We start from the raw sequence: 26,125 nt of genomic DNA, 5'->3' as shown, positions 1-26,125 counted from the left end.
GTCCAAAATAATATGTGCACATAGTATATGTACATATATTTATACATAATGTGTATAAATATGCATAATATGTGTCCAACATAGTCCGAATATGATCAGGAGGACAAGACGCACACGACGATCTGGCCCACAGGACCAGTGCCCGGTTTTATTTCGGTCCGGTTCATATGTGACTCATCCGTTCGACGAAGTTATGAATGCCCATCCAACGGTTCCGATTACTTTCTTTAAACCCAAGAAAGAAGAAAGGACTATTCTCACCCATCTCTCCGTCTTCCTTCATTCGCAGCATTTTCCAATACTGACTATTCACCGACGTACCCAACAAACCCTAGCTTGCCGGAGCTGAGCTTACAATCCCGGAAGCAAGATAGATATTGTAATTTGTAATGGAGAGGCTTCATCGGATTTTCTCGGGGGCCGGGGGGATGGGCCACCCGCCAACTGATTCTCCGCTCCTCGACTCCTCCGAGCAGGTCTACATCTCATCGCTCGCTCTTCTCAAGATGCTTAAGCACGGTAAGTGGTTGTAATTCAGTTTCCAAGCAATGAATGGTGGGATTTAGGATTTATCTGTGGATCTCATCCCCCTCTTGTGTTTGATTGTTGTAGGTAGGGCGGGGGTTCCGATGGAGGTGATGGGGCTCATGCTCGGAGAATTCGTGGACGAGTACACCGTTCGGGTGGTTGACGTCTTCGCCATGCCTCAGAGCGGCACGGGAGTTAGTGTTGAGGCTGTCGATCACGTCTTCCAGACCAACATGCTTGATATGCTGAAGCAAACCGGAAGGTTTGAAGCCATCGCCATCATGGCCCATTGTTTTTTTTATTGATCCCCGAACATTCTTGGTTCATCTGACTCCGTAATTTATATTCTGCCTGCAATACAAAACTATCAATTTTAGATGAACTTTTGGGTAAAAATGGGCTCACAACTATATAACACAGTCTATCTGCTGTGAAATACCTAGAAAGCTTTTATACCATTGGATTTTCATCCTTCAAGTCCTGCAAGAAACTGGCACTCATAGTGCTCCAATCAAGTGCCATTTATTATCAATACAGGCTTGTAAAGAGGCATTTTTTTGGATAAATTTCATGCATATCAGTTTTGTCTTTTCAGCATTCTTATTATAATTTACGTTGTTATTATCGTCATCAATATCATTACTATTATTGCTCTAAGCAATTGGAGATATGATTCAGAAATGCACCATGGAAGAAGTAGGATTGATTTTAGCTGGAAGGTTTTGCTCTATTTGTCCAAGTTTTTATGCAGTGAATTGACACCTAAACAATTGTCAAGAGAGTGCTCTCGTCATCCATCCTACCTTCTATTAAGCCTCATGATATTTTCTTCTGGAAAGTTATTACATTTTGTTACTTTTATTATTTGTAGTTGAGTTCTTACTCTTAGAAAGATGCCCTAATGAAGAATGTTAGTGCTAGAAGTAGTTGTAATCTGTAGAAAAATATCATGATAATCTATGGAGCAAATAGTAGATTTTAATGCAGAGAGCAAAAAAAAAAAAAAAACCACAAATATAAGTGATAATGTGATAAAGAGATTAGGAAGTTGAAGATGGACACGGAATTAGCTCTTTGAGCTCATAAGGAGAAATAAAAGTTGAAATTCTTTTGTTCCTATCTTGTTCTAAATAAATTTCTCTAGGTTTTTCTTTTGATATTTAGTTCAAACAACTTTTTACACTTGCTATTGGCATATTTGGCAAAGATTGAATATTGATTGGATGGTAGTAGTTTAGATAGGCATGAGTTTTTTAAATCTAGCTAATTACTCTGGAGGGTTTATGAGATAGTAATTGTAGTTATGGAGTTGTGGTCAAAGGAGTATGTCATATTTATGTTTCTGAATTAGGTCTTGATGGTATGTATCTTGTCTTTTTCAAAGGTATCGATACACTTGTATGTCTTCTTCATTTATGTAGATTCATAACGGTTCAATTTGGTCACAAGTATTGGTAGTGAAAATTCATTCTAACAACTACTACAACCACTTTCACTAGCTTCTCATCACTCTTTCTAACCCAACCACCCCTAGTAGAATTCTTATTTTCATCCTATTGTGAGAAGAAGAAACAGGGGCGGAATCAGCTTCAATTTTGAGGGGGGCAAGTACAATATAAAAATAATTAAATATTTAAAAAATAAATATAAGGTATTTAAAAAAATTAAGCAAGAAAAAAATGTGTAATAAAATTGTCATGAAAAACACGAAAGAAAATATTAAAATTAAATTTAAAGAAATATATAGACATTTTAGGACAAGTTAGCACAAAATAATTTTTAGGGGGGGCAAAAGTAATTTTTTAGGAGGGGCAAAAAAAAAAATTTCTCTTTAAATTTTTTTTTCTCTCCTAAAAAACAATTTTTTTTTTTGAGGGGGGGGGCAATTGCCCCCCCTAACTATATGGTGGTTCCGCCAGTGGTTCAGAAAGTGTATATTGAACATAATAATGAGTTGTATTATAAATTGATTAAAAAATGAAGTTAGCTATGTAAAAGATACATAAGGGTAAATCTTTAGGTCCAAATGAGCTAGCTATTTAAAATTGGATAATTATATGGGATACTGCAATGGTTTGGTTAATAAATATTTTCATTAGAATGTTTGAGACTAAGTGAATGCCAAATGATTAGAAAATATAAGTGATAATGTGATAAAGAGATTAGGAAGTTGAAGATGGACACGGAATTAGCTCTTTGAGCTCATAAGGAGAAATAAAAGTTGAAATTCTTTTGTTCCTATCTTGTTCTAAATAAATTTCTCTAGGTTTATCTTTTGATATTTAGTTCAAACAACTTTTTACACTTGCTATTGGCATATTTGGCAAAGATTGAATATTGATTGGATGGTAGTAGTTTAAATAAGCATGAGTTTTTTAAATCTAGCTAATTACTCTGGAGGGTTTATGAGATAGTAATTGTAGTTATTGAGTTGTGGTCAAAGGAGTATGTCATATTTATGTTTCTGAACTAGGTCTTGATGGCATGTATCTTGTCTTTTTCAAAGGTATCGATACACTTGTACGTCTTCTTCATTTATGTAGATCCATAACGGTTCAATTTGGTCACAAGTATTGGTAGTGAAAATTCATTCTAACAACTACTACAACCACTTTCACTAGCTTCTCATCACTCTTTCTAACCAACCACCCCTAGTAGAATTCTTATTTTCGTCCTATTGTGAGAAGAAGAACAAAGAATATTGTCTTTTTTGGGTGACTAGTTATCCCCAAAAAGTAGCTTGCAGCTAGTAGAGTACTTATTCATTTACTTTCACCTTCCAAAGTTTTTCATATAAGAGTTGAAGAAAATAACCGTTTTTTTTATTTGGATATATATATATATATATATATATATATAACAAAAAAATTGCAAGGTTATTTAAACGAGAGTTTTATTACACAATATAGAGAGTAATTATGTAATTATGGTTGCATATCTTAAGAATATAAAAAATATTTAAAAGACATAATTTCCATAATATGGGTTGGTAGAATTTGAACAACGAGAAGTTGTAAATATTTTAAGATAGGCTATGTGGAGAGGCAAATTGAAATTCTTTAGTTGAGCCAAACTTAGTGTGACATAAAATAGCTTGTTCCATTAAGAAGATTGGTGCATAAGTTTTTGGTGACTTTATATATAGATCATATATCAACACTGATAGTTGGAAATAGAGTGTGGAGGTGCATAGGGTTATTAAACAAAAGAAATGTGTTGTTAATGAGTGGAAATAGCTAAATACTATTAAGGGTTAAAATGATTTTAAGAAAGTTAAAAATCTTACAAAAGAGGGTATCTACCAAAAAAGTAAAAGCTAATACTTTTGATGATTTATAATGATATCCTTAATACCAAGAAAGAATAAAAGAGATACGTAAATTACGCAAGACAAAATAGAAGAAATCTAGAGATGATAAGTAAGCTAAATGCTTTAGAAGGGAAAGCAATCTGATCTAACTTTAATTCGACGACTTTAAGGAAAAGTGAAAATGTTAATTTGAAAAATATTACATGATTGTTTTAAGAGTGAATAGTTCAGAAAGTGTATATTGAACATAATAATGAGCTGTATTATAAATTGATTAAAAAATGAAGTTAGCTATGTAAAAGATACATAAGGGTAAATCTTTAGGTCCAAATGAGCTCGCTATTTAAAATTGGATAATTATATGGGATACTGCAATGGTTTGGTTAATAAATATTTTCATTAGAATGTTTGAGACTAAGAGAATGCCAAATGATTAGAAAATAAGCAATTTGGCACCGATATTTTAGAGCATAGTAGATGTTCAAGGTTATCCTAATTATAAAAATCAAAATTTTGTCATACAATGAAGTTAACATATATCAATCTACACCCGACCCCTCTTCCACCAAAAGTTTCACCTAGGTTCACTAGTTTTTAAAATTTTAAAGAAGTTAAAACCTTTCTAAAGTCAAATGAATGGGCCTATAATATTATCTCCTCTATTAAAACGAGTATATGAAGAAAATGCCCCCTCATCATCCCATCTTTTGCATATAAGAAGAAAATAATATTACATGCATATAGTTTTGTTACGGCTTTTGATGTTTGACTAAACTTGTATGTTGAAGTTTTAAGTTGTATGGGTGACACTATATGATCATTGGAAAAAGTTAGATTGGTTTTAAACCTTATAAATAATTAATTAGTTTGTACATGTATGCTTAAGAAAGACCATCTTTGATAAATAAACAAGTCAAGAAAAATATGTGCTAGCTGAGGCCAGAGAAACGAATATTTGTTGTAAATATGCTTTTATGAAGAATGAAACTGAATGACCAACCATAGGATTGCTTAGGTTTAAATAACCATTCCTTTAGTAAAGTAGGGCTCTCATGTGCAGCTGCATCCAACATATATTTTATTACATGGCCAAGCGAGCTATTTTTGAAACCCTTATTCTTGGAGCTGCAAGGGCTATGGATACATTTAGTATCAATTTTATTACATCTTACCCACACAGAACTTTGGTTTTATAGATTTTGTTCGAGCAATGAAAAATACTAAAGTTCTAAGAAATCCTGAAACTTTAGTGTGTGGTATAGCTACTGGCTATCGTTGCTTTAGTATACGTTTGTAATAAATTAACTTGAATTAGATAGGAAACTTTACTTATTTAGCTTGAATTTAAATTTGAAAGCTTAATCACACAATACATAGTAGCTGTTAGCGGTGCATTTCCTTAAAAGTGAAGAAAAAATACAAATATCTTACTATTTGACTACACTTCAAATGAGAGAAATTACCAATATTCTAGGATGTGGTGTTAAAAGAGGCAAATGAGAGCTTACAAAGTTGTGTTAGAATTAAGCCCCATTTGGTAATGCAATTTGATTTCTTTTCGTTTAAATAACTTGATATACTATACTTTAGGATTATGTAGGAATCATATACCATAAATGCAATACTTTTTGTGCAATCCTTTTACGGTTTCACAATGTTAGACAATGCATATGTATTTCAATTGGCAACTTGTCCATTTCTTAGTGAATGGTAGTGATTTTATTTCATATGAATCAGCATAGCACTTCCATATGAAGTGTTTGAATGTTAGGATTAATGTGGAGTACTGCTGGAGGGTGATTTAGGTTATGTTTCTTTATGCATCTAGAATGATGCATTGAACTTAAATTACACATAAAATTGTGATTTATAGATCTAACATCACTAAATGCACAGAAGTTTACTTTTTTAGGTACCAACCAAAAATTACAAGCATTATGACCCAGAAGATAATGCGATGATCAAATAAAGCTGAAGAAATCAACTATAAATTCTAATAACACTAAATCAGAGTGCACTTACAACCTATTCACCATAATTAGAATTTTAGTTATATCAAATTTGAAAGAAATCAAGAAATCCAGAGCTGATAGCAAAAATATTAAAAGAAACTATGAAAATGAAAAATATCACTAAAATAAAAACAATATTGGTCTCATGTTGTTGCAGGGATACCTTACCCCAGATGTTGCCTATCAAATTTACATTACACATGAAGGAACCTCACATCAAAGAGACTAAGATTGGAAATAAAATTTTATTGAATCAAATGTTGAATAATTACCTGCTTCTGGTTATTAATATATTAATTTTCATCCTAGATTAGTATATATGATTGGCACAAGGCTAATCTATTTCAATTCCAATCAATTCAAAATTCAGTTCCAATACAATAGAAATTAAAAAGAAATCACAAGATTGACTAATTCTCATGTAAACTAACCCAAAGTCTCGATAACAATCCAATCCCAATTCCCTTACACCACATTGGCTGATTAAGGATAACGATCAATACTTGCTAGAAGACGTAAGAAGACAAAGTTTGAAGACTCCATTAAGTTTTGAAGCCTGCTATGGTACCTATTACAGTTCTAGAGACAAAGAGTACATATTAATTATATTTTAGGATAATCAAAATAATTTTTGTATAAGCCTATAAGGAGTGGTTGCAATTTGTAATGTTTTTCTTCTGCGTCGCTTTCCATCTGTGTAGTGCTGATTTACTTGATGCTGAACAAAACTTAATCCATTATAAAAATAGCTTAAGATGGGAATAGGAGATTTTGATCAAATTAAGGTTTGTTAATGGCATAAATTCTAAAAATAATATTATTATGTATTGAATTTATGTTCTTTTTGAATATTCATTCCTTGAAATTCTTTGAATAAATCATTGAAAACGCAATTCTAGACTACTTAGATTTTGTTACCAGATTTATTTCCTTATATAAGCTTAAATGTCTCTTTTTGTATACCAAATTTATAAATCTCCTTTATCCATTATCCATTGCTAGCAAGGGCATCCAACAAGGAGGGCCTTTTAGCAAAGGCAATATGTGATTGACGTGAGTTCTCGATTTGTAAATATGTCAGAATGTTGTTTTTTAGGAATCTAAGCCATTAATGTATATTGCTAGGAGGAAGTTAGTCGACCTTGCATTTTTTGCTGTGTTAGTTGGTATTTTACTTATGTGTAAGTAGGTTTTGGCGGATGTAAAAGGATAATCAAATTCAGAGAGCTATTAGGAGAAGGGATTTATTAGGCCTTCGTTTATTTTTATTGGTCTTTAACTAATTTGCTATGTGAAAAATCTAGAGAGAGAGAGAGGATAAAGGGAGAAAGAAAATATGAGAGGAAATCTTGGGAGTTGTTATTATATTGTGTATTTTTTTTTATTTGAACTAATGGAACAATCATTATTCGATGCAATCTTGAACATATGCTTGTTAGCTGAACTATGTAAATCTTGGTTTACTTTACTCCTTTGTTGGTTGGTCTCTTTTGTTGTTACTTAGTAGTTTATTGTATTCACTCTTGGTTTCTACTTTCGCATAAAGTTTGTTATTTCTAACATTTAGTTTCAAATCTTAAGAGGAATACAATTGGCATAAAGTTTGAGTCAAGAAGTTTCATGGCTCAAATAGTCTAATGCTTTACACAACATTCTTGGTTTTCTAAACTACCAGGGACTTGTGAAGGCACTTATCTGGTGTGTAAATACCTTGAGATTGCGATTATGTGTGAAGAGATAAGACTTTAGAGGGATGAAAATGCTTTCTTGGCAATCTAATTGTGTTTGGTTTTTGCAAAGCTTTTGGAGGAAAAATGTGTTCATGCGAGATCAATTAAGAGGGAGTTTTGTACATGATCAAAAACCTCTTAAATTAAATTTTATCATAATCTAATATTTTATATGGTTCACATGCAGGAATTATACCTATTAATTCAATTATGGATGACTTTATTTCCATTTTTCTGAATTTTGAAGTGGGAGCTTTTGTATATGATCAAAAACCTCAAACAAAATTTATCATGTTGTATTTGGTTCAGATGTATGAATTATACCCATTAAATCAAATCTTAATGAGTTTAAGGTTTTTGAAGAGCTTTTGGAGGAAAAATTGAGTGTGTGTGCGTGTGTGTTTGGGGGGGGGGGATTGTATATGATACAATCAATTTAAAGGATGCTATGATTTTTTTTAAAATATTTTACTTCTGGGTTTTAGAGTGTTTGTTATAAAAATTGACTCAAGGAGTTTTGGTTTTAGATAAACGTTTTGAGAAAGAATCTATTTTTAATCATTGTAGGAGTAAATTTTTTTTGCAGAATTAGAATAAAATTTCTCCTGCAAGAAGAAATGGCACATTATGAGAGATTGTCTTTTTTTTAAAGAGAAAGAAGCAACACGCAAATAACAATCATAAGGAGGACAAGCTAACAAATTCTAATTGTCGTAGATTCTTCTTCGAAAAGTGATGATCTTTTTGGCAACTATGAAACTAAATGTAATGATCAATTAATTTTGAATTTAGCCTTCTTAAATCATATGCCCTTCTAAGGAGCTATTATTTTTACTTATTAGTCATGTGTTAATGGCTATTTTTATATGTACAATATTATGATATGCAAGATGGTTGTTTTTAGCATTGTGAAGTTGTGGATGCATGATGTTGTGATTAGAACCTTCTTGGAGTTAGGCATGTACCAAAATTTATGAAAATCTTGATGTATTTAAGTGTTTTCAATTATGCAGATGCAAATGCTCAAGAGATTTTAAGTCCTAATGAATGAAAAGAGTTGGTGGATTCTTATATATTATAATATGCAACCTCAAGTGGTGCTGCTTCAGTTACATCTTTTGTAATAGTGCATTATGATTTGAAGAAGCGAAAAAAGTTTGGCTTCTTAGCAAACGCTACATGATATTGTTATCCTTACTCTTCCAGCAATTGATAGAGAGGACACCCGTGTATGAAAACTTTGATAGTTAGCAAAGAGGAGTCCATGAGGTGATACCTGTAGAGAGATCCTCTGACATTCTCTTAAATAATGATGAAGAGAGTTGGGTTCCAATTGGAAGCGAAGGCTGGCTTCAGTTTCAATGGGATGAGTGACATAAGATCAATAGGACTAGAGGGAGGAAAGTAGGATTTTTTTTTTCCTCATGTGTGGAAGTAATCATGTAATATAGATAGATTTGGATTGGTCTAAAGGATAGAAAAAAGCTAAGCTTAAAATTATATGGATTATTTGACTTGTGTTGAACTTGTGTTGACATGTTTGATTGTGGGCCTACCTTTTCATTCTCTTAAAAGTAGTAATGCTGATTAGTAACTCCTAACATAAGCCCTCTCAGGCATGTCATAAATAACGATTGGGACAAATATTAAGACCTTTGATGCATATGCTAATCTCCTTCCATGGTCAAGATGTTCTTGCCTTACCTTGCCTTGGTGCAAACCTATAAAATAGTTCTACTTTAATTTGAAGTTTTTAGATTGGAGTCATGAAAATATTCTCTCATTGACATAGGGTTAAGTTGAGTATCAGCCCCTCAGATCTGACATTGGTTGGAGCTCCATGCATTGGATATGCCTTTTTATATAGAAAAAATAAAAAAGTAAAATACTTTTTATTATTATTTTTCTACTTCAGAATACTCATGTTTTGTTGAAATAGCTTGAGCCTTGCTTGAGGCACATTCATTTGCCATTGGTTTGGTCTAAAGATTGGATTTGATTGTATCAATATGTGGAGATGAGCATGGGATTAAAGAAATTATTAAGATGTTTATTAAAATTATGCAACATCGTACACGGAATGACTTTACCCTTAGAGATAGGATACAAAATGAGCATATACGTGAAAAGGTTGGAGTAGCTCCAGTAGAAGATAAGATTAGAGAGATTCGCCTTAGATGGTTTGGTCACATAAAACGGCGGCCTTCCAATGACCTGGTTAGGAGAGTAGAGGTATTAGATTTGACTTATGTTAAGAAAGGTAGAGGCAGACCTAAAAAGACTTGGTTAAAAAATATCAAGAATGACCTTCTTTATTAGATTTAAACGAGAATTTGACCTTTAATAGGACACAATGGAGAAAAAGGATTAATGTAGCCGACCCCACGTAGTGGGATAAAAGCTTGATGTTGTTGTTGTTTTTGTTCATGGAATGACTTTATTTGAAAGAAGAGTTGTTTGTTCTTGGAAGAGTAGGAGTATCCTTGGTAGTGGATAATCCTATGCAGAAAATAAACTTTAAAGCGTATGCAGGAATAATAGGGATGCGTTAATAAGATGTTGTATAGGGAAAGATATGAGGAGAATGAGTAGACCATAGTTAATATGGATATAAGTTGCGCAGTGGCTTACATTACACAGAGTCAGCACCCTTCAGACTAAGTAGAAAGAATTGAAAATAATTTGTGAAGTCAGCCTCAAACAGTTAAGATAAAGTTTTGTTGTTGACCATGATGATATTGATGACTTGAAATTTGATTGGGCTTTTTCAAGATTTTCTAGCAAACCTAGGAAATTGGTGCCTTATCCATTCTTAGTTTGATTGTTTGATGATTATTTCTTTGTTTAAATTTTGAGGCATGTTATTGGTGTTTCAGTTGAATCCTAGCATTTTTTTGTAATTTTATCAGGAAAAGTGGCTAATGGCATGCCTGTACTTATTTGAATATGAGTGCATTTTTTGAGCATATCAATTTGTTAGCCAATCTTTACAATCCAGCCTTGGTTCTTTCTTCTTCCAAATTATTAATGTTTCTGATTTTCCCATAGCTTTCTACAAATTGCATCAGCCTTCCTTTTTATACTTTAAATTTTCACTTCCCAGAGTCTTATTTCCACTTTAAGCATGACTACAAATTTTATTTATCTGAGTGCAGGCCTGAAATGGTGGTAGGGTGGTACCATTCTCATCCTGGCTTTGGCTGTTGGCTCTCTGGCGTTGATATTAACACCCAGCAGGTGTGGCTGTCTTTTGCGGTTGATGTGCTTTGTTTTAAATTACATTTGCACTCATTTGGCAATCATAAATTTTATGTCAATTGTGAAATGTTGTCTTACTACAGAATTTGTTTGCTTTGTGGAAGTAACCAAACATTTTAAAACATTCTGTTGGAATGAAAATATGCATAAAAATGTCAAATGTGTGTGATTGTGTTATTTTACATGCTTTATTCATTTTATTTAAGGGATTCATCTGCCTGTGTTAAGTAGTTCATCTAATTTAACTAACTAGCAGCATTGGAATGGCCTTCAGCTGATATTTAGGCAATCAAAAGATAGGGAAAGAGAGGGTGACATCGATGATAAGGTGTCATTTTGATGAACTGAAACTTGTCATTTTGAGCATGGTTGTCTTTAAACATGCCTTAAGATTCATCTTTTTAGTGTGAGAGTATGAAATCATGGTTGAAGAAAGGGCTTGTATCAAACTTATTGAACTTTTTCTTTTTTAGATATTGTGTGTAAAACATGCCTATAATATGGGCTCCTATAAAAAAGAGATGTGTTCTCTAGTAAGTCTTTCCACTATTCCCCTATTGTCCATCACAGTTTATTCCCTCATCATTTCTGTTTAGGGCTGTCAAAATCGGGTCACAGGTCAAGTGCGGGTCCAACCCGAAACTGGCCTGACCCGTTTTTTAAAATGAGTCACTTTCTCGGACCCGAACCCGACCCGCTTCGGGTCTGGGCCAACCCGACATGACCCTCTAGCAGTTGTAAATTTTTGAGAAAAAGATGAGGCTTTCAGACATTACAGACGATGAAGGGAAAGAGAGAGCTTTTCTCCTCTCTGAAATCAACGCCTCTAGGATATCCAAGTATCCAACCAATAAAAGAGCCGGAGAGGTTACCGGGAAGCAAATAGACGTGCTTCGCTTTTTCGAGCAGCTCAACCAACCAGATCAAAGAGGCAAACAGAGGGAGAGAATGAAAGCATGTGAAAAGGTTACCGGGAAGCAAACAAGGATAAAAAGCCTAAAAAAATCCCTCATCTTCATTATGTGACCAAATGCAATTGAAAGAAACGACTAAAAAAACTAATAATAATAATAAAAAAACAAAGTGATGAACTTCTTCTCCCCGAAGCCATTTGGGTTGGATTTGTCGATTTGGAAGGAAATCGGGCAGGTGGCGATGCCTGGATCCATTATCAAGCGATGGATTCTGAAGGGGTGGGTGAAAAGGCTTAGGAGGGTTTAAGCTGCGTGAGGACGCTGTTGAGCGATGGGGTTATATCCAATGATGGTTTGTCTGATTTTGGGTAAAAAACGAGTCAATCTCGGGTTTTCGGGTCAACCCAAATCTGACCCGATTTTTGAAACAGGTCAATTTATTGAACTCGAATCTAACCCGTATCACTTTCGGGTTGACTCTAATCTGAAATTTTTGGGTCAGATTTGGGGTCGTGTCAAATATTGACACTCCTTTCCTGTTGGCTGCTTTTCTTGTTGGCTTTCTCTTACTGCCTCAGCTAATTCCGTGTCTATGGTTTGTTTCCGTGTTGTTTGTGACTTTGTAGCAATTCCACTATCACACTACATGCTCATCGGATTGTGCCTCCTATCGACTCTTGATATTTTTTACTATAGTTCCAAATCGCCTCAATAAACAGTTATTCTATCATTGAATGTTTTGGAAAATTTTCTTTTTCAAGCAGAGCTATGAAAAAGTCTAGATTCATCATGGTAGGGGTGTCAGTTTGAGTTTGCAGGTTAGGTTTGGGTATGACCCCAAGTTGAATTGATCCGAATATGCATGATTTGAACACGACCCGTTTATCATACTGGCCAAATTTTCTGACCCGAACTCAACTTGAGTAGAAACTTTTCAACCCATCATTTGACTTGTTTTTTATATAGATCATATAATTTTTTAGATCAACAAGAATTGTTAAGCAGAGTAGATGTATTAAATTTGGCCTATGTTAAGAAATGTAGAGGTGGACCTAAAAAGACTTGGTGAGAAAGTATTAGAAATGATATTTTTTATTAGATTTAAATGATAATCTGACTCACAATGAAGAAAAAAAATTTCACGTATAATCCATTTAACTCGAACCATGTTGGGAATTAAACCATGAAACAAAATAAACAAGAAAATAAAGGTGCAAAGAAGAAAAAGAACACCAGGATTTAACGTGAAAAAACCCGAAACCGGAAAAAAGCTACGGAGGCACATAACACCAAGAAATTTACTATGAAAATTGGAAGAAATTATAGAGATCTCTCTTCCTACCTACTCTCTTTTGTCTCTCTTCACTTCATGGATTGTTCTACTCACATGATAGACAAAAAGACAATTTTGTTGCCCCAAAGGATGCAATTCTTCAAGTGGAATAAGAAGAAGAGGGAAAAAAACTGCTCAGTCCGACTCGTAACACCGTGATGCTAAGGTCAGGAGGGCCGCAATGCTCCACTCTCTCTGAGTTCATCCTGTAGCGCCTTGTCATTGCAACCTACAATGCTCGAGTGTACAGCGCGCACGATGCTATACGACTGTACAAACATAAATCATTTTTTTCGGCGGCTTCGCTCCTGAAACCTCAAGTAGGGGGTGTGCACTGCCCTCCCTGCAACCTCCTGACAAGCTCCTCATCGAGCTCGATCGACGTCTAAGTCATTAGTACAGCTTGATTGATCGATTCAATTAGATTTCACACAGAACTAACAACCCAAAATGATTATTGGGTCAATTTTGAATCAATTTTAGGTTGGTCAACCCGAACCCAACTAGATAATAAACGAGTTACGATTTCTGACTAGAGCTTGGATTTTTTGTGTAGGTTTCGAGTTGGGTCAATTATTGGCATCCATATTTTCTAGATATATTGAAACTTACAATTTTCTTATTTTTGTTAGTGGAATTATGAAAAATTTGGATTCATTCTGGATATATTGGAATTAGTTGTTTTTGAGTTATTTCTTACATATTTTTGAAGTCTATAAATAGAACCCCCGAAGCATTTGATAATGAATATTGAAATAAAATCATAGTGCTGTTCTCTCTTATGCATGTGCTTGTTGTATGTGTATGATTCAAGTGCTTCATTGGTTTGGATGGTTTACTTTGCCATGGTGGATTCATTTCCTGGAGTGAGGCTTTCTTATTCTCTTTGGGTGATTTCGATCATTTTTTATCATCTTTTATTTTATTTAATGGTTGTTTTGGACTTTTGTATGGTGATTGAAATATTTTCAAGATATTTGCTGTAGTTTTCTTTTTTGAATCATGAAGTTGAATGTTGCTAGAATTTAATTTCATCAATGTTTTTTCTTGTGGAATCTCAGATTTAGGAGGTCAATAAATTATCTTTCTGGAGTAAATAATATTTGTTGTCTTTACATTCAAAGAATGAATTTTTGATGAAGTATGAATTGCTAACGTATGAATTGTGATTTCTTTACTTTTCAGCTCGCATGTCATTCTAAGGTTGCATTAGAAATCCTCATCCTTCAACTGTCCTACATCTCTACTCCGGCCTATGTAATAGGTGTAATTCTTACATGTCTTTTCTATATATGTAACACCCCATGTAAGCTTCATTATATTTCAAATATTGTTTATGCGTCTAGTGTACTGTGGATTTGGGATGATTTATTGCTTCACGGGGTTCTGGTGATCCTAGATTGATCTCCTTTTGCAACTCATTCTGAGAATTACTTCAGACTGTTTTTCTAAATTTCTATTACTGTTCATCTATTAACCTACAATGTAAATTACATCATTTTTAAGTTCTTCAAGTATAATCAGATCTCCTGTCAATGATGCCATTGTTATATGGCCTTTGATGGTTTCACTGTGGTCTTAATGCCTCTGTGTTTTTCTATTCAGAGCTTTGAAGCCTTAAATCCTAGAGCCGTCGCTGTTGTGGTCGACCCAATCCAGAGTGTTAAAGGGAAAGTGGTGATTGATGCTTTCCGTTTGATCAATCCACAGACCATGATGCTAGGCCAAGAGCCTCGCCAGACCACGTCCAACTTGGGACATCTCAACAAACCCTCAATCCAGGTGGGGTACCTATGAATAATTAGTCGCTTGTGCCATAATAATCATCTTAATTAGACTCATTAATAAAATTTTCTTTCGTAATGATTATTAGGCACTCATTCATGGTCTCAACCGGCACTACTACTCTATAGCTATCAACTATCGAAAAAATGAGCTCGAGGAAAAAATGCTTCTAAACCTGCATAAGAAGAAATGGACAGATGGCTTAACGTTGCGACGATTTGATACCCATTCAAAAACTAATGAGCAAACGGTGCAGGTAATAATAGTGGGATTATTCCTTTTTGTCAACTGATCTGCCATTTATTTTTTAGTTTAAGTTTGCATCTTCTCAAGTGAAATATTAGATTGAGTAGTTGTATTTCTTACTGCTGGTTTCAATATTTTTCTTTTGCTATTTGCCTTGGTATTGAGCAGGAGATATTAAACTTAGCCATCAAATATACCAAATCGGTCAAGTCAAATATTGTGTAGAGTAGTTGTATTTTCTATCTGCTGGTTTCAATCTTTTTCTGTTGCTATTTGTGTTGGTATTGAGCATGTGATATTAAACTTAGCCATCAAATATAATAAAGCAGTCAAGTCAAATATTTGATTAAGTATTTGTATTTTCTAGCAGCAGCTTTCAAAAAATTTTTTTTTTCTGTTGCTATTTGCTGTGTTTTTTTTTTTATTTGTATAATTTTAGTAGTAATAAACTTAATGAGGGGGTTGTGTTTTGGGCAATCAAGTCATTAATAAGAGTACACGTTTTAAATATCTTGGATCTATTCTTCAGAGTAATGATGAAATAGATGGAAATATTATATGCAGAATTCAAGTTGGATGGTTGAAGTGGAGGAATGCATCGGGCTTGTTGTGTGATAGAAAAGTACCCCTCAAACTTGAGGGAAAATTCTATGAGATGGTGGTGAGACTTGTAATACTTTATGGTGCCAAATGTTGGCCATTAAAAGAGAAGCATATTACTAAGTTAAGTGTTGCAGAGATGAGGATGCTTAGGTGGACGAGTGGCTTTACCCTTAGAGATAGGATACGGAATGAGCATATACGTGAAAAAGTTGGAGTACCACTAGTGGAAGACAAGATTAGAGAGAGTCAACTTAGATGGTTTGGTCACATAAAACAACGGCCTTCCGATTACCTTGTTAGGAAAGTATAGGTATTAAATTTGACATGTTAAGAAATGTAGAGGTAGACCTAAAAAGACTTGGTTAGAAATTATTATAAATGATATTTCTTTATTAGATTTAAATGATAATTTGACTTTAAACAGGACGCAATGGAGAAAAAGAATTCATGTAGTGGGACAAAGGCTTGATGTTGTTGTTATTGTGCTATTTGCTGTGGTATTGAGCAGGAGATTCTAAACGTAGCCGTCAAATATAACAAAGCACTCTAGTCAAATATTCGTTCGAGTAGTTATATTTTCTAATTGCTTGTTTCAACCTTTTTATGTTGCTGTTTGCTGTGGTATTGAGCAGGAGATGCTAAACTTAGCCATCAAATATAATAAAGCAGTCCAAGAGGAGGATGAACTGCCCCCGGAGAAATTGGCCATTGCGAATGTGGGTAGGCAAGATGCAAAGAAGCATTTGGAAGAGCATGTGTCCAATCTAATGTCCTCCAATATAGTCCAAACGCTGGGTACAATGCTGGATACTGTAGTGTTCTAGATGACAACTTTGGCTTTCCATGAAACGACTCAACCCTTGTGCTTTCAATAGAATGTGTTGCCATTGTCTTTTGTTTCATGATGAAATATGGTAGAGATTAGTCTGCAATTTCTATTTTTTCCTGAAATACTGGTCTCACTCTTGTTAGTTATTTAACTTATCGTTGTACTCTTCAATTGGTTTAAAACAGGCATTCTAAATAATACTTTTTTTAAATGCTTTGTGCTCCAAAAGAATATTTAGGGCTTTTTGCCAATGCTTGGGATCTTTAAGCCTGTAATGTTTAGTGCTGTTTGTCTTACTGGTAGCTATATTTGGAATTTGCTGGGCTATGCTTTTCTGATGTTACTGTTGGAATTTTTCCAATGCAGCATTATTAACCAAAATTGTTAGTTTGATTTGCCTAAAATAGGCAAATTCTTAGAAACTAGGAAAGTTGGTAGTTTTTTTATAACAAGTTCCTATTTCTTTCTGGCTGCTTTTCTTTCAAGTTAAGCTCAGAAACCAAATTAAGCCCAAGTATTGGAGAGATCATCAAAAGTATTATTTGAGAGAGATTGTGGGATTTTTCAAATATAGGCCTCGTTTGGTTGCAGCATTCCTTTTGCATAAGCGGAGTTTAAAGAAACGGAGTAAACAGAGTTTGATTAAGCGGCATTTTTTTTTTCTTTTGAGATCGGCAGTATTACGAAGATATAAGAAAAGAGATTCTATAAAAGACGTGTTAACAAACAATATATACTAATTGTTTTCATTTTCATCGATTTAAATTGAAAACGGTGTATTAAGAAGAAACAAACGAGGTCATAGTGAAGTGAAACTCTTCAATATTATTCTAAGATTTCTTTTCATGATAACCTGAAATATCATTATTTTCTAAGCGTACGTACTTGTAAGACAATATTGCATGGAATCTATATAATTGATGATAATTAAAATACAAAGATAGTTACATATATGATAGAAAATCAATCACAAATATTTGAATGGACGGCAATCAAGCTTGCTACAGGTGAAACTCCAGCTTCTTCTCCAGCACTGCCCTCTCCCCTCATCGCAGCAGCCGCACAGCACTCCCAGCGACTCCAACACTTTCACATACCCTTAAATTCAAACATTTACAAAACAGCAATTAATTAAAACAATCCAATCCCTAATTTTAAAGCAATCATCTGAGCTAATTAATCATAAAGAACAAGCAATTCTGCTCACTCTCTTGTTCAGAAGAAGGAAGAAGCCTGGCCTCTGCTTGTAGAATCGAGGAGGAGGATGAGAGCAACAGAAGTAGCAGCAGTGAGCAGGTGAGCTCCATAGAAGAAGAGCAAGGTAATGATTCTACATATAATATGTGGAACTCTTTATTGGTTGGGCTGTCTAATTCTTCCAAGTCTAGAAGAGAAGAGTCTACGCGTTTCCACATCCTTCAAGTCTTAAAGTGCTGGGGGAGGAAACTTCCTCAGTTCAATTACTTCATGAGGAGAAATTATTAGCAGACACGTACTTGGCAAATCATAGGTGTATATAAATTGCTCTGTCCACCTATGATTTGTTAGGAATTCTAACAAATTTTATATAGGTGTGTATTTATTCAAAAATTCAAGTAGGAGCATCTCGTTTTATTCTGTGCGGAGGTCCGATGAGATGAATGAGGTGCAGTCATGTAGCGGTACCGAGTAATACCGAGCCGCAGTATACAACAAAGAAGTGACATGACTCATTCTGGTTGATCTCCATAAAATAATTAATCCGCTTTTAGAGATGAGAGTTTCTTGTCATCTCTATAAGACTAGATGCCCTTATTTAAAAATTTAAATGCCTCATTTTCTTCTAAGATAATACTATTAGAATATGATTTTTTTATACATATTAGATGTGGTCCTCACCTTTGTTATTTTCTTCACATTCCCATTATATTGATGGTGACTATTACTTTATTTTCTTCAAATTTAGATTTCTAATTAGAGGATGAGGAGGAGATATTGAAAGTTTGAAGGGACATAGGAAGGAAAGCTGGGCTTTCGGAGCCCACACCGCCGCAAATATTCTATATTTTTTTCATTAAAAATTTATACACGCCACCTTCTAAATGAGTGATGCTCATACCTTTTCATATATTCTTGTTACGATTTGAATATTACTAATAAAATAATTAAAGAAAGACCTCATAAGTCAGAATGATTTAATATGATTCACATTAATCTTTTACATCAAAGTTCCATGAATTTTACCATATTACCCAAAAGATATAATTGCAGAGAATGATATATATTAAATAAAAAAAAGTATCATAATTTTCTTTTAAAGTATTATCATTTAACATACATAATAACATTTATGTAATCTTTTTAATAAAAAATAACAATAAAATTTCAATTAAGAACAAATTTAACATTTTTTTTATGACCACGGCTTGGTTTTGATGTTTATTGTGGTTGTAGTTTTTTATAAAGTTGATTGTGAAATTACTGTGAGGCTTTGTTTGGGATGGCATTCTTGCTGCTTCTTAAAACAACTTTTTAGATAAAAAATTTTAATTTTTATATTTAAAGCTGCTTTAAGAAGCAATGAGAAAGCCGTCCCAAACACAATCTTAGTTATTCTGGTTGCAAAAAACAGCTTTTCATTATAAAAAAATATGAAATTTTGTGAGAAATCAGAAACAAAGTAATTATTAAACAGAATTGTGATTGTTGTTTCAAAAATAAAATAGACAGAAAATTATTCCAAATAGATCTTTTAAGGCATTGTATGTTTTTCCACCAACTAAAAGCGTTCATAAGTCCTAAGAAATGGAGCTCGTATTGCTAACATTTAATGTAAAGATCTGTCTTTCTTTGTCATGTAAAATGAAATATAGATTTTGTGTGGCCCTTTTGTCACTTTTTTTCAATCGGCCAATGGCCGTCGAGCTCGAAGAATTCTAAGCCCACCATTGGAAGAAAAAAATATGTTGAACTTTTTATGATCACATTTGTAGACTAAAGATTAAGGCTTTATTTATTATAATTTTATACTTTTTTATAAAGTTATTGCAAAGAGTGCAATTTTTTAAAGTTGTTGTATAAAATAAGTTTTTGATACAAAAATTTTTAACAGTAGCAAAAAAGCCGTCGCCAAACATAGATTATGGTTGAGATATGAAAAAATAGTCCAATAAAAAAATTATCTCAAACGAAATCTAAAATTGTGCAACAAAGTAATAATTATACTTATTTGTGCCACCACCACCAAGAAAAATAGTTAGTTCTAGCACACCTAGAGGGTGTAGCTTATTTCTTGATGATCATATCTTTTCCTATATATGAATGGTGGAGTTTACTCGAGGTTATAGCACTCAGTTTATTAATGGCAATTATAATCTTCCATGTCACTAAATGAAGGAGTGTTGGATGTGCCAAAATGGATCTTGTTAGTCGAGAGACGAGTACTTTGAGAAGTAATAAATGGTGATAATGATGGTCAATAGAAGAATGATGGTCAGAAAATACTAATGTCGTTTGCAAATGATGACTGTTAAGAGATAGATTGATATCGCTCCCAAGAACAGAGAGCAGGCCAGCAAATTTTCTGGGCGTAATGGCTTTCTTTGGGAACCGAAACCACCACCTGAAATTGAATTCAAGATACATAAGATAACAAAGAAACATAACAAGAGAATTCTTGTCAAAAACCTCCCCTCATTCCCAACGGGACAAATATGCATATAGATATGGTGGTAAAGGACGAAACAGAGCAGGCTATACAACTACTACTTTTTTTTTTTAGAATAGATAAATAAAATCAAATTGTTCATTCTTGCTGTCCTCTCTCTGTCTTCCTCATTCGATTCATGGATTTCATCATGGTATCAGAATAAGGAATGATCCTTATCAATCGCTCCATGGCGAATCCGGCATCCATCGCCTCTCAATCCGAAGCTCATTCTCGTATCCTCTACTCTCACCAGGTTATCTCCCCGTCCCTGAAATTCGTCATCTCCAACCTCAAATTTCTTGTTCCAAATCAATTGACTCAGGACAACTACCCCATCTAGAGCAATCAAATCGTTAAAGTCCTCAAGGCAAATGGATTCACCATCTTTCTTGATCCTCAATCGGCTTCCGCGCCGTCCACCACTGCGTCGGCAAACGAAAATACTGATCCAAATAAAGATTCCTCCAGCTGGTTCGTCACCGATCAAAACCTGGCTGCCGCATTGTGCTCCACTATCTCCCCTTTGGTTCTTCCCTATGTTATTCATCTTGAATCTACGAATGAGATTTGGCGTGCACTGCAGACTCGTTTTCAATCTTCAAATAGATCCAAAGTTATACAGCTCAAGAACGAGCTACACAACGTATCAATGAAGAATCTTTCAATGTCTCAATACCTTACTGAGATAAAGAAGATTGTAGACAACATTGCCTCGACGAGATCATCTGTAGATCTTGAAGACATTATGATATATATTTTGAACGGGTTACCTCCTTCCTACTTGCCGTTCGATCACTACGTCCATCCACACTATGCAATTTTCTCTCAGTCTTGACAGTATTTACGCTCTTCTCATAAGCGAGGAAATTCACCTCCAGACAGCGTCAATGAAGTTTCCTGCAACGATAGACAACCAAGTCGCTCTCTATGCATCCAAAGATCGCGGTCGGAGAGGCAGACAACGTCCGGCTTCAGACAGAACTCAAACCGGCAGATCTGCCCAGTATTCCAACCTCACATGTCAAATCTGCAAAAAGAAAGGCCACTCTGCCGATGCGTGTTGGCATCGTCTCAACCGGAATTAAGTTCCATCCCAAAATTCATTCAAGAACAATCAGGCGCTTCTTGCCAACGCCGATAACAACACCTCAGCTGACTGGTATATCGACTCCGGCTCTTCCACACATATGACAAATTCGGCTGACAACCTTATTTCCTCAAACGTTTACAACGATACAGACACAGTGACTATAGGGGATGGAAGAATAGTTCCCATTGCTCACTCGGGCACGGGACTTCTTCCTAATGTAGGAGAAGGAACTTGAGTGGCCCGAGATGCAGGGTCGGTCGTAGCATCTGAATTGCTAATAGTGGAGACCGGTATGAGCAGAGATGGGTGCCTTATAGATTCGGGGTAATGTTATAATTATACACGTGTACAATTATAACTGGACAACAAGAATAAACAATTTGATTTTATTTCGTCAAACAGAGATTATGATTGAGATATGAAAAAAATAGACCAATAAAAAAGTTATCTCAAACGAAATCTAAAATTGTGAAAAAAATTATTGTTAATGTTTGACACTTTGACTTGATAATTAATTTAATTATACTTATTTGTGCCACCACCAAGAAAAATAGTTAGTTCTAGCACACCTAGAGGGTGTAGCTTATGCCTTGATGATCATATCTTTTACTATATATGAATGGTGGAGTTTACTCAAGGTTATAATACTCAATCATAATCTTCCATGTCACTAAATGATGGAGTGTTGGATGTGCAAAAATGGATCTTGTTAGTCGAGAGACGAGTACTTGAGAAGTAATAAATGGTGATAATGATGGTCATAGAAGAATGATGGTCGGAAAATATTAATGTCGTTTGCAAATGATGGCGGTTAAGAGACAGATTGATATCGCTCCCAAGAACAGAGAGTAGCCTAGCAAATTTTCTTGGCGTGATGGCTCTCTATGCGAACCGAAGCCACCACCTGAAAATGAACTCAGGATACATAAGATAACAAAGGAACATAATAAGATAATTCTTGCCAAAAACCTTCCCTCATTCCCAACGGGACAAATATACATATAGATATGATGGTGAAGGACGAAACAGAGCAGGCTATACAACTACTACTAAGCTACAACAAAAACTAAAGGTTACAAATAGAGCACACATGCCAAATACAAAAAATAAAATAAGTCAGCATCAGCATCACATACATTGGTGGACGATGGTCAGACAATAATAATCGAGCAATAACGATTAGATGATAACGATCGGGTCGCGTTGATCAAACGATGGTGATAGAGCAATTGATGTTGGGTGATACAATTACTGGTAGTAATGATAATTGTCATTGATTGTCGGATAGGACTTTGAAATTCTTTGGATTTTTAAGCTTTCTCTAATTTCAACTTTCTTTCATGTTTATGTAGTCTATTTATAATTTTTTGAAGCATTATTTTAGTATTTCTAGCCAAAATCCTATCTAATCCATCGAACAACCCATGTTGATTTCCTTGACAGTTCCTTCATCATTTAAGTACCTTAATTTGTATTGGAATTGAGTAATCATGGGTATGTTTGTTTTCTCTCAACGAATTGATCGTCTTTTTGATTATAAGCAAGCAGGATTCAACAATTGTTTGGTGCTTCAAATAATATCTCAAAGTTTTTTTATTGTACTTCAAGTGAACGCAGAATTAATTTGTTAGATCGCATGCAGTTAAAAAATATATTATAAAAAATAATAATTATGCAACAATCAAATGATCAATTTAATAGGTACATCATTTTCTATAAGATAATTTCAATAATCTCAAGCAATAAAACAAGGCCTAAATAGCAAATTAATAGAGCCCACACAATCTTTAAAGGTTTGCTAATTTCCAAATAAGTTTGTAAGTTGCCTAAGACAAGCCCAATCTCTTTCATCTCATGGCTTCATTGCTTAGCATTGTTTGTTTTATGTAGGAGCCCACAAAGAATAGATTTTGGCCCTTTAAATGTAAATTAGATTCAATAATTATTTTAAAATGACATATTGAGCTATCTTTTAAATCTCAAGCATCGGTCGCGTGCAACTCCCTATCATGTAGAGAATAGAGGATTATTTATAGATTACCGAGAGTATCATCCCTGACATGAAATACTCTATTGAATGACACATATTGATTGATCATAGGCAATTCTTTTATCAATTAATATCATTAATGATGTCAATATCAAACACATTTATGCTCATTCGATTCATCTCATCATGACGCTTGATTTGAATAATATAAACAAGCAAGGTTTAGATATCATTTAGGCTTCGTTTGAGATGACTTTTTTATTGCTTCTTAAAACATCTTTCTTGTATAAAAATTTTAATTTTTAAACTAGAAAGCTATTTTAAAAAGCAATAAGAAAGCGTCACAAACGAAGCCTTAGTATTCAAATTAATGTCCTAAAGTTACTAGTTATACTTCAAATGTTTGATTTGGAATCATCTAGATTCCAATCGCATCACTTTTGATGTCGTTGAGTTCATCCTATCAAGACGTTCAGCTTGACTAATTAACATTCGAATTTAAATGTTAATTTTTAAATAAAAGATGCATCGAGGTTTAGTCCAAATCTGTCATCATGGGGTAGACAAAGAGTAACAAGCAAAAATAAATGCTACATATAAAATGGTTGATAGTTGTGATAAGAGTAACAGAGATTGCACACACACCGAGGAAAAAAAAACTTCAAAGCATATAAATCAAAAACAAATTTCAGAGCTTTAGATCGCCATTTTTAACCTTTTTCACAACAAACAAAAATTTTAATCAATCTTCAACCAACAAAAAACTATAATTTATCATATCATCAGCTGATGAGAACAGAAAAAAAAAAAAAAAAACTGTTTTAGCTTCTCAAGTGCTTGATATAGTGCCACGTTATAACATTTTTGGTACTCCAGCAAGCTCATGACAAACCTCCGAGGCTCTGAAGTTCATCCATGCAAACATTTTTGGAGATTACTTTGTTATATTTTAGTTTTTCATCTATTAGGTTTTGATATATCATAAAAAAATTAGCTTCATCAGGCATGAATCTCAAGGTAAAATTAAGTTGGAAATTTTAAAAATTAAATCGGAGATCATTTGAATTTTGATTTTAGCAAATTTAGAGTCGAACTAAACGCCTCAAAAAGACGGAACCAACAACACCAAACTAGACTCAATCCGAGCCCAAATGGGTCCAAATCGAAGACTCGAAGCGCATTTGGAAGGTTCAATCCATAAATTGGATTACCAAACAGTTTCCAAATGTGACGTGCTTATAGTTTAATCGAGCGGTTCGACGAGACGAGTCAAACGAGCCCAAGATCGCCGAATCCTGATATCATTAAGACATTCAAATGTCTAATAAATGGTCAACGATTAAGGGATTTAACATCGGCCGTCTATTCAAACCACTCTCAATTTACCCTTGATCTTCCTCCTATTTATTGTACATGTCACTCTTAGAAAACTATAAATAGTCCGTCATTCTTCATTGAAGGGGGAGGAAGAAGGGGCCAAAGGAAGAAGAGAAGAGAAGGAAGTAAGGAAACAACAAGAGAAGGAAGAAAATGAAAAGAAGGAAGAGGCTATCTTACCACCATACTCTTTCTCGACCACTGTCAGACTTCCACCTCGCAGCCTACAGACACCGGAGTTCTGCCTGATCACCAACTGACACTAGAGTTCTGCCCGACAACCGACTGATGCAGGAGTTTAGCCCGGTCACAACTGACGCCGGAGTTCTGCCCGACAGTTGACCGACGCCGGAGTTCTGTCCGACCACTGATTGATGCCAGAGTTTTGCCTAGCTGCCGACTAACTCCAGAATTGTTTAAGTAGCCAGATTTTTACTTGACACCGGACATCTACTCGTCACCGAACTTCTGCTCATCACTGGACTTCTACCCGATGTCGAACTTCTGCTCGCCGTCAAACTTTTGCCCATCGCCAGACTTTCGTTGGACTTCTACTCGATGTCAAATTTAGGCCAGTCGTCGAACTTTCATTGGACTTCATCTAGACACCAACCTTCCTCTGTCGTTGGAATTTTACCCATCGTCGGACTTCTACCCAAAGCAAGAATTCCGCTCGTCGCTAGATTTCTACTCGGCGCTTGACTTCCGCTTGTCACTGTCCTTCGGACCTCCTTCACGAGATAATAATCTTTCTGACCACTATCACCCGCCGACTACAATCATTTTGACCTCCATCGCCCATGGACTACGGTCCTTCTGACCTTCGTCGCCAGACAACGATCCTTCCGACCTCTGTCGCCCACCGAATACATTCCTTCTGACCTTTGTTGCCCACCGATTATGATTCTGCCAACCAAACAAACATATCAATATTGATTCATTCAAGTCCCATTATGTAATGCATGTTATATGATGTATATTTATTACATCAAGTCAAGGCCTTCTCCCGAGGAAGGGCCTCATTTGTAATCAACTATAAATAATAGTGGATTCATTGAAACTGGGTCAGGCCCTATGATTTTTCCCCTTTTTTTTTTCAGAATTTTCCATGTAAAAATTTTAGTGTCTCTTATGAATATTGCACCCTATCTTTTATCTGATTGTGTGTTGAATCTTCATATAAATCTAAGACGTTAAAATTTATATTTCTCTATTGCCACGGATATTCTAGGACGCAACAGGTTTAATTAATATCAGTTGATTAAAAATATAACTGTTTATGAATATGAAATAGTTGGTCATCTCTCATAATCTTTGAGTCGGGAATAAATTTGATTGATTTGTTAAATTTTGATATTCCTATGATTTATCTTTAACAAGTGGTATTTAGAACTGATGGTTTATATTGGATCAATCATATATTAATTAAGTA

The 26,125-nt window shown here is 34.5% G+C and overlaps 2 protein-coding genes across 2 annotated transcripts; one reads left to right on the top strand and one right to left on the bottom strand.

Annotated features, from left to right (window-relative positions):
• The first annotated feature begins 238 nt into the window (after positions 1 to 238).
• On the top strand, positions 239 to 16,764 carry LOC110114837 (26S proteasome non-ATPase regulatory subunit 14 homolog). The gene is made up of 6 exons (XM_020847855.2): positions 239 to 519; positions 613 to 790; positions 10,736 to 10,817; positions 14,691 to 14,867; positions 14,959 to 15,126; positions 16,352 to 16,764. The coding sequence occupies exons 1-6, from the start codon at positions 390 to 392 to the stop codon at positions 16,541 to 16,543; spliced, it is 927 nt and encodes a 308-aa protein (XP_020703514.1). The 5' UTR covers positions 239 to 389; the 3' UTR covers positions 16,544 to 16,764.
• Positions 16,765 to 17,436: 672 nt separating this feature from the next.
• On the bottom strand, positions 17,437 to 18,095 carry LOC110114819. The gene is made up of 2 exons (XM_020847832.2): positions 17,756 to 18,095; positions 17,437 to 17,646 (listed from the first exon to the last, which is right to left on the bottom strand). The coding sequence occupies exons 1-2, from the start codon at positions 17,961 to 17,963 to the stop codon at positions 17,516 to 17,518; spliced, it is 339 nt and encodes a 112-aa protein (XP_020703491.1). The 5' UTR covers positions 17,964 to 18,095; the 3' UTR covers positions 17,437 to 17,515.
• Between the last annotated feature and the right edge of the window lie 8,030 nt (positions 18,096 to 26,125).

The sequence above is a fragment of the Dendrobium catenatum genome, unplaced genomic scaffold (assembly GCF_001605985.2).
Source record: "Dendrobium catenatum unplaced genomic scaffold, ASM160598v2 fragScaff_scaffold_484, whole genome shotgun sequence".
NCBI lineage: Eukaryota > Viridiplantae > Streptophyta > Magnoliopsida > Asparagales > Orchidaceae > Dendrobium > Dendrobium catenatum.
This window is presented reverse-complemented; position numbering and strand designations above follow the sequence as displayed.

Coding starts and splice junctions, on each gene's coding strand:
- LOC110114837 (XM_020847855.2), top strand. CDS start 390: ATGGAGAGGCTTCATCGGATTTTCTCGGGGGCCGGGGGGATGGGCCAC. Junction 14,868..14,958: donor TCAACAAACCCTCAATCCAG/GTGGGGTACCTA, acceptor AATGATTATTAG/GCACTCATTCATGGTCTCAA. Junction 15,127..16,351: donor CTAATGAGCAAACGGTGCAG/GTAATAATAGTG, acceptor GGTATTGAGCAG/GAGATGCTAAACTTAGCCAT.
- LOC110114819 (XM_020847832.2), bottom strand. CDS start 17,963: ATGTGGAAACGCGTAGACTCTTCTCTTCTAGACTTGGAAGAATTAGAC. Junction 17,647..17,755: donor TCCTTCTTCTGAACAAGAGA/GTGAGCAGAATT, acceptor TTTGAATTTAAG/GGTATGTGAAAGTGTTGGAG.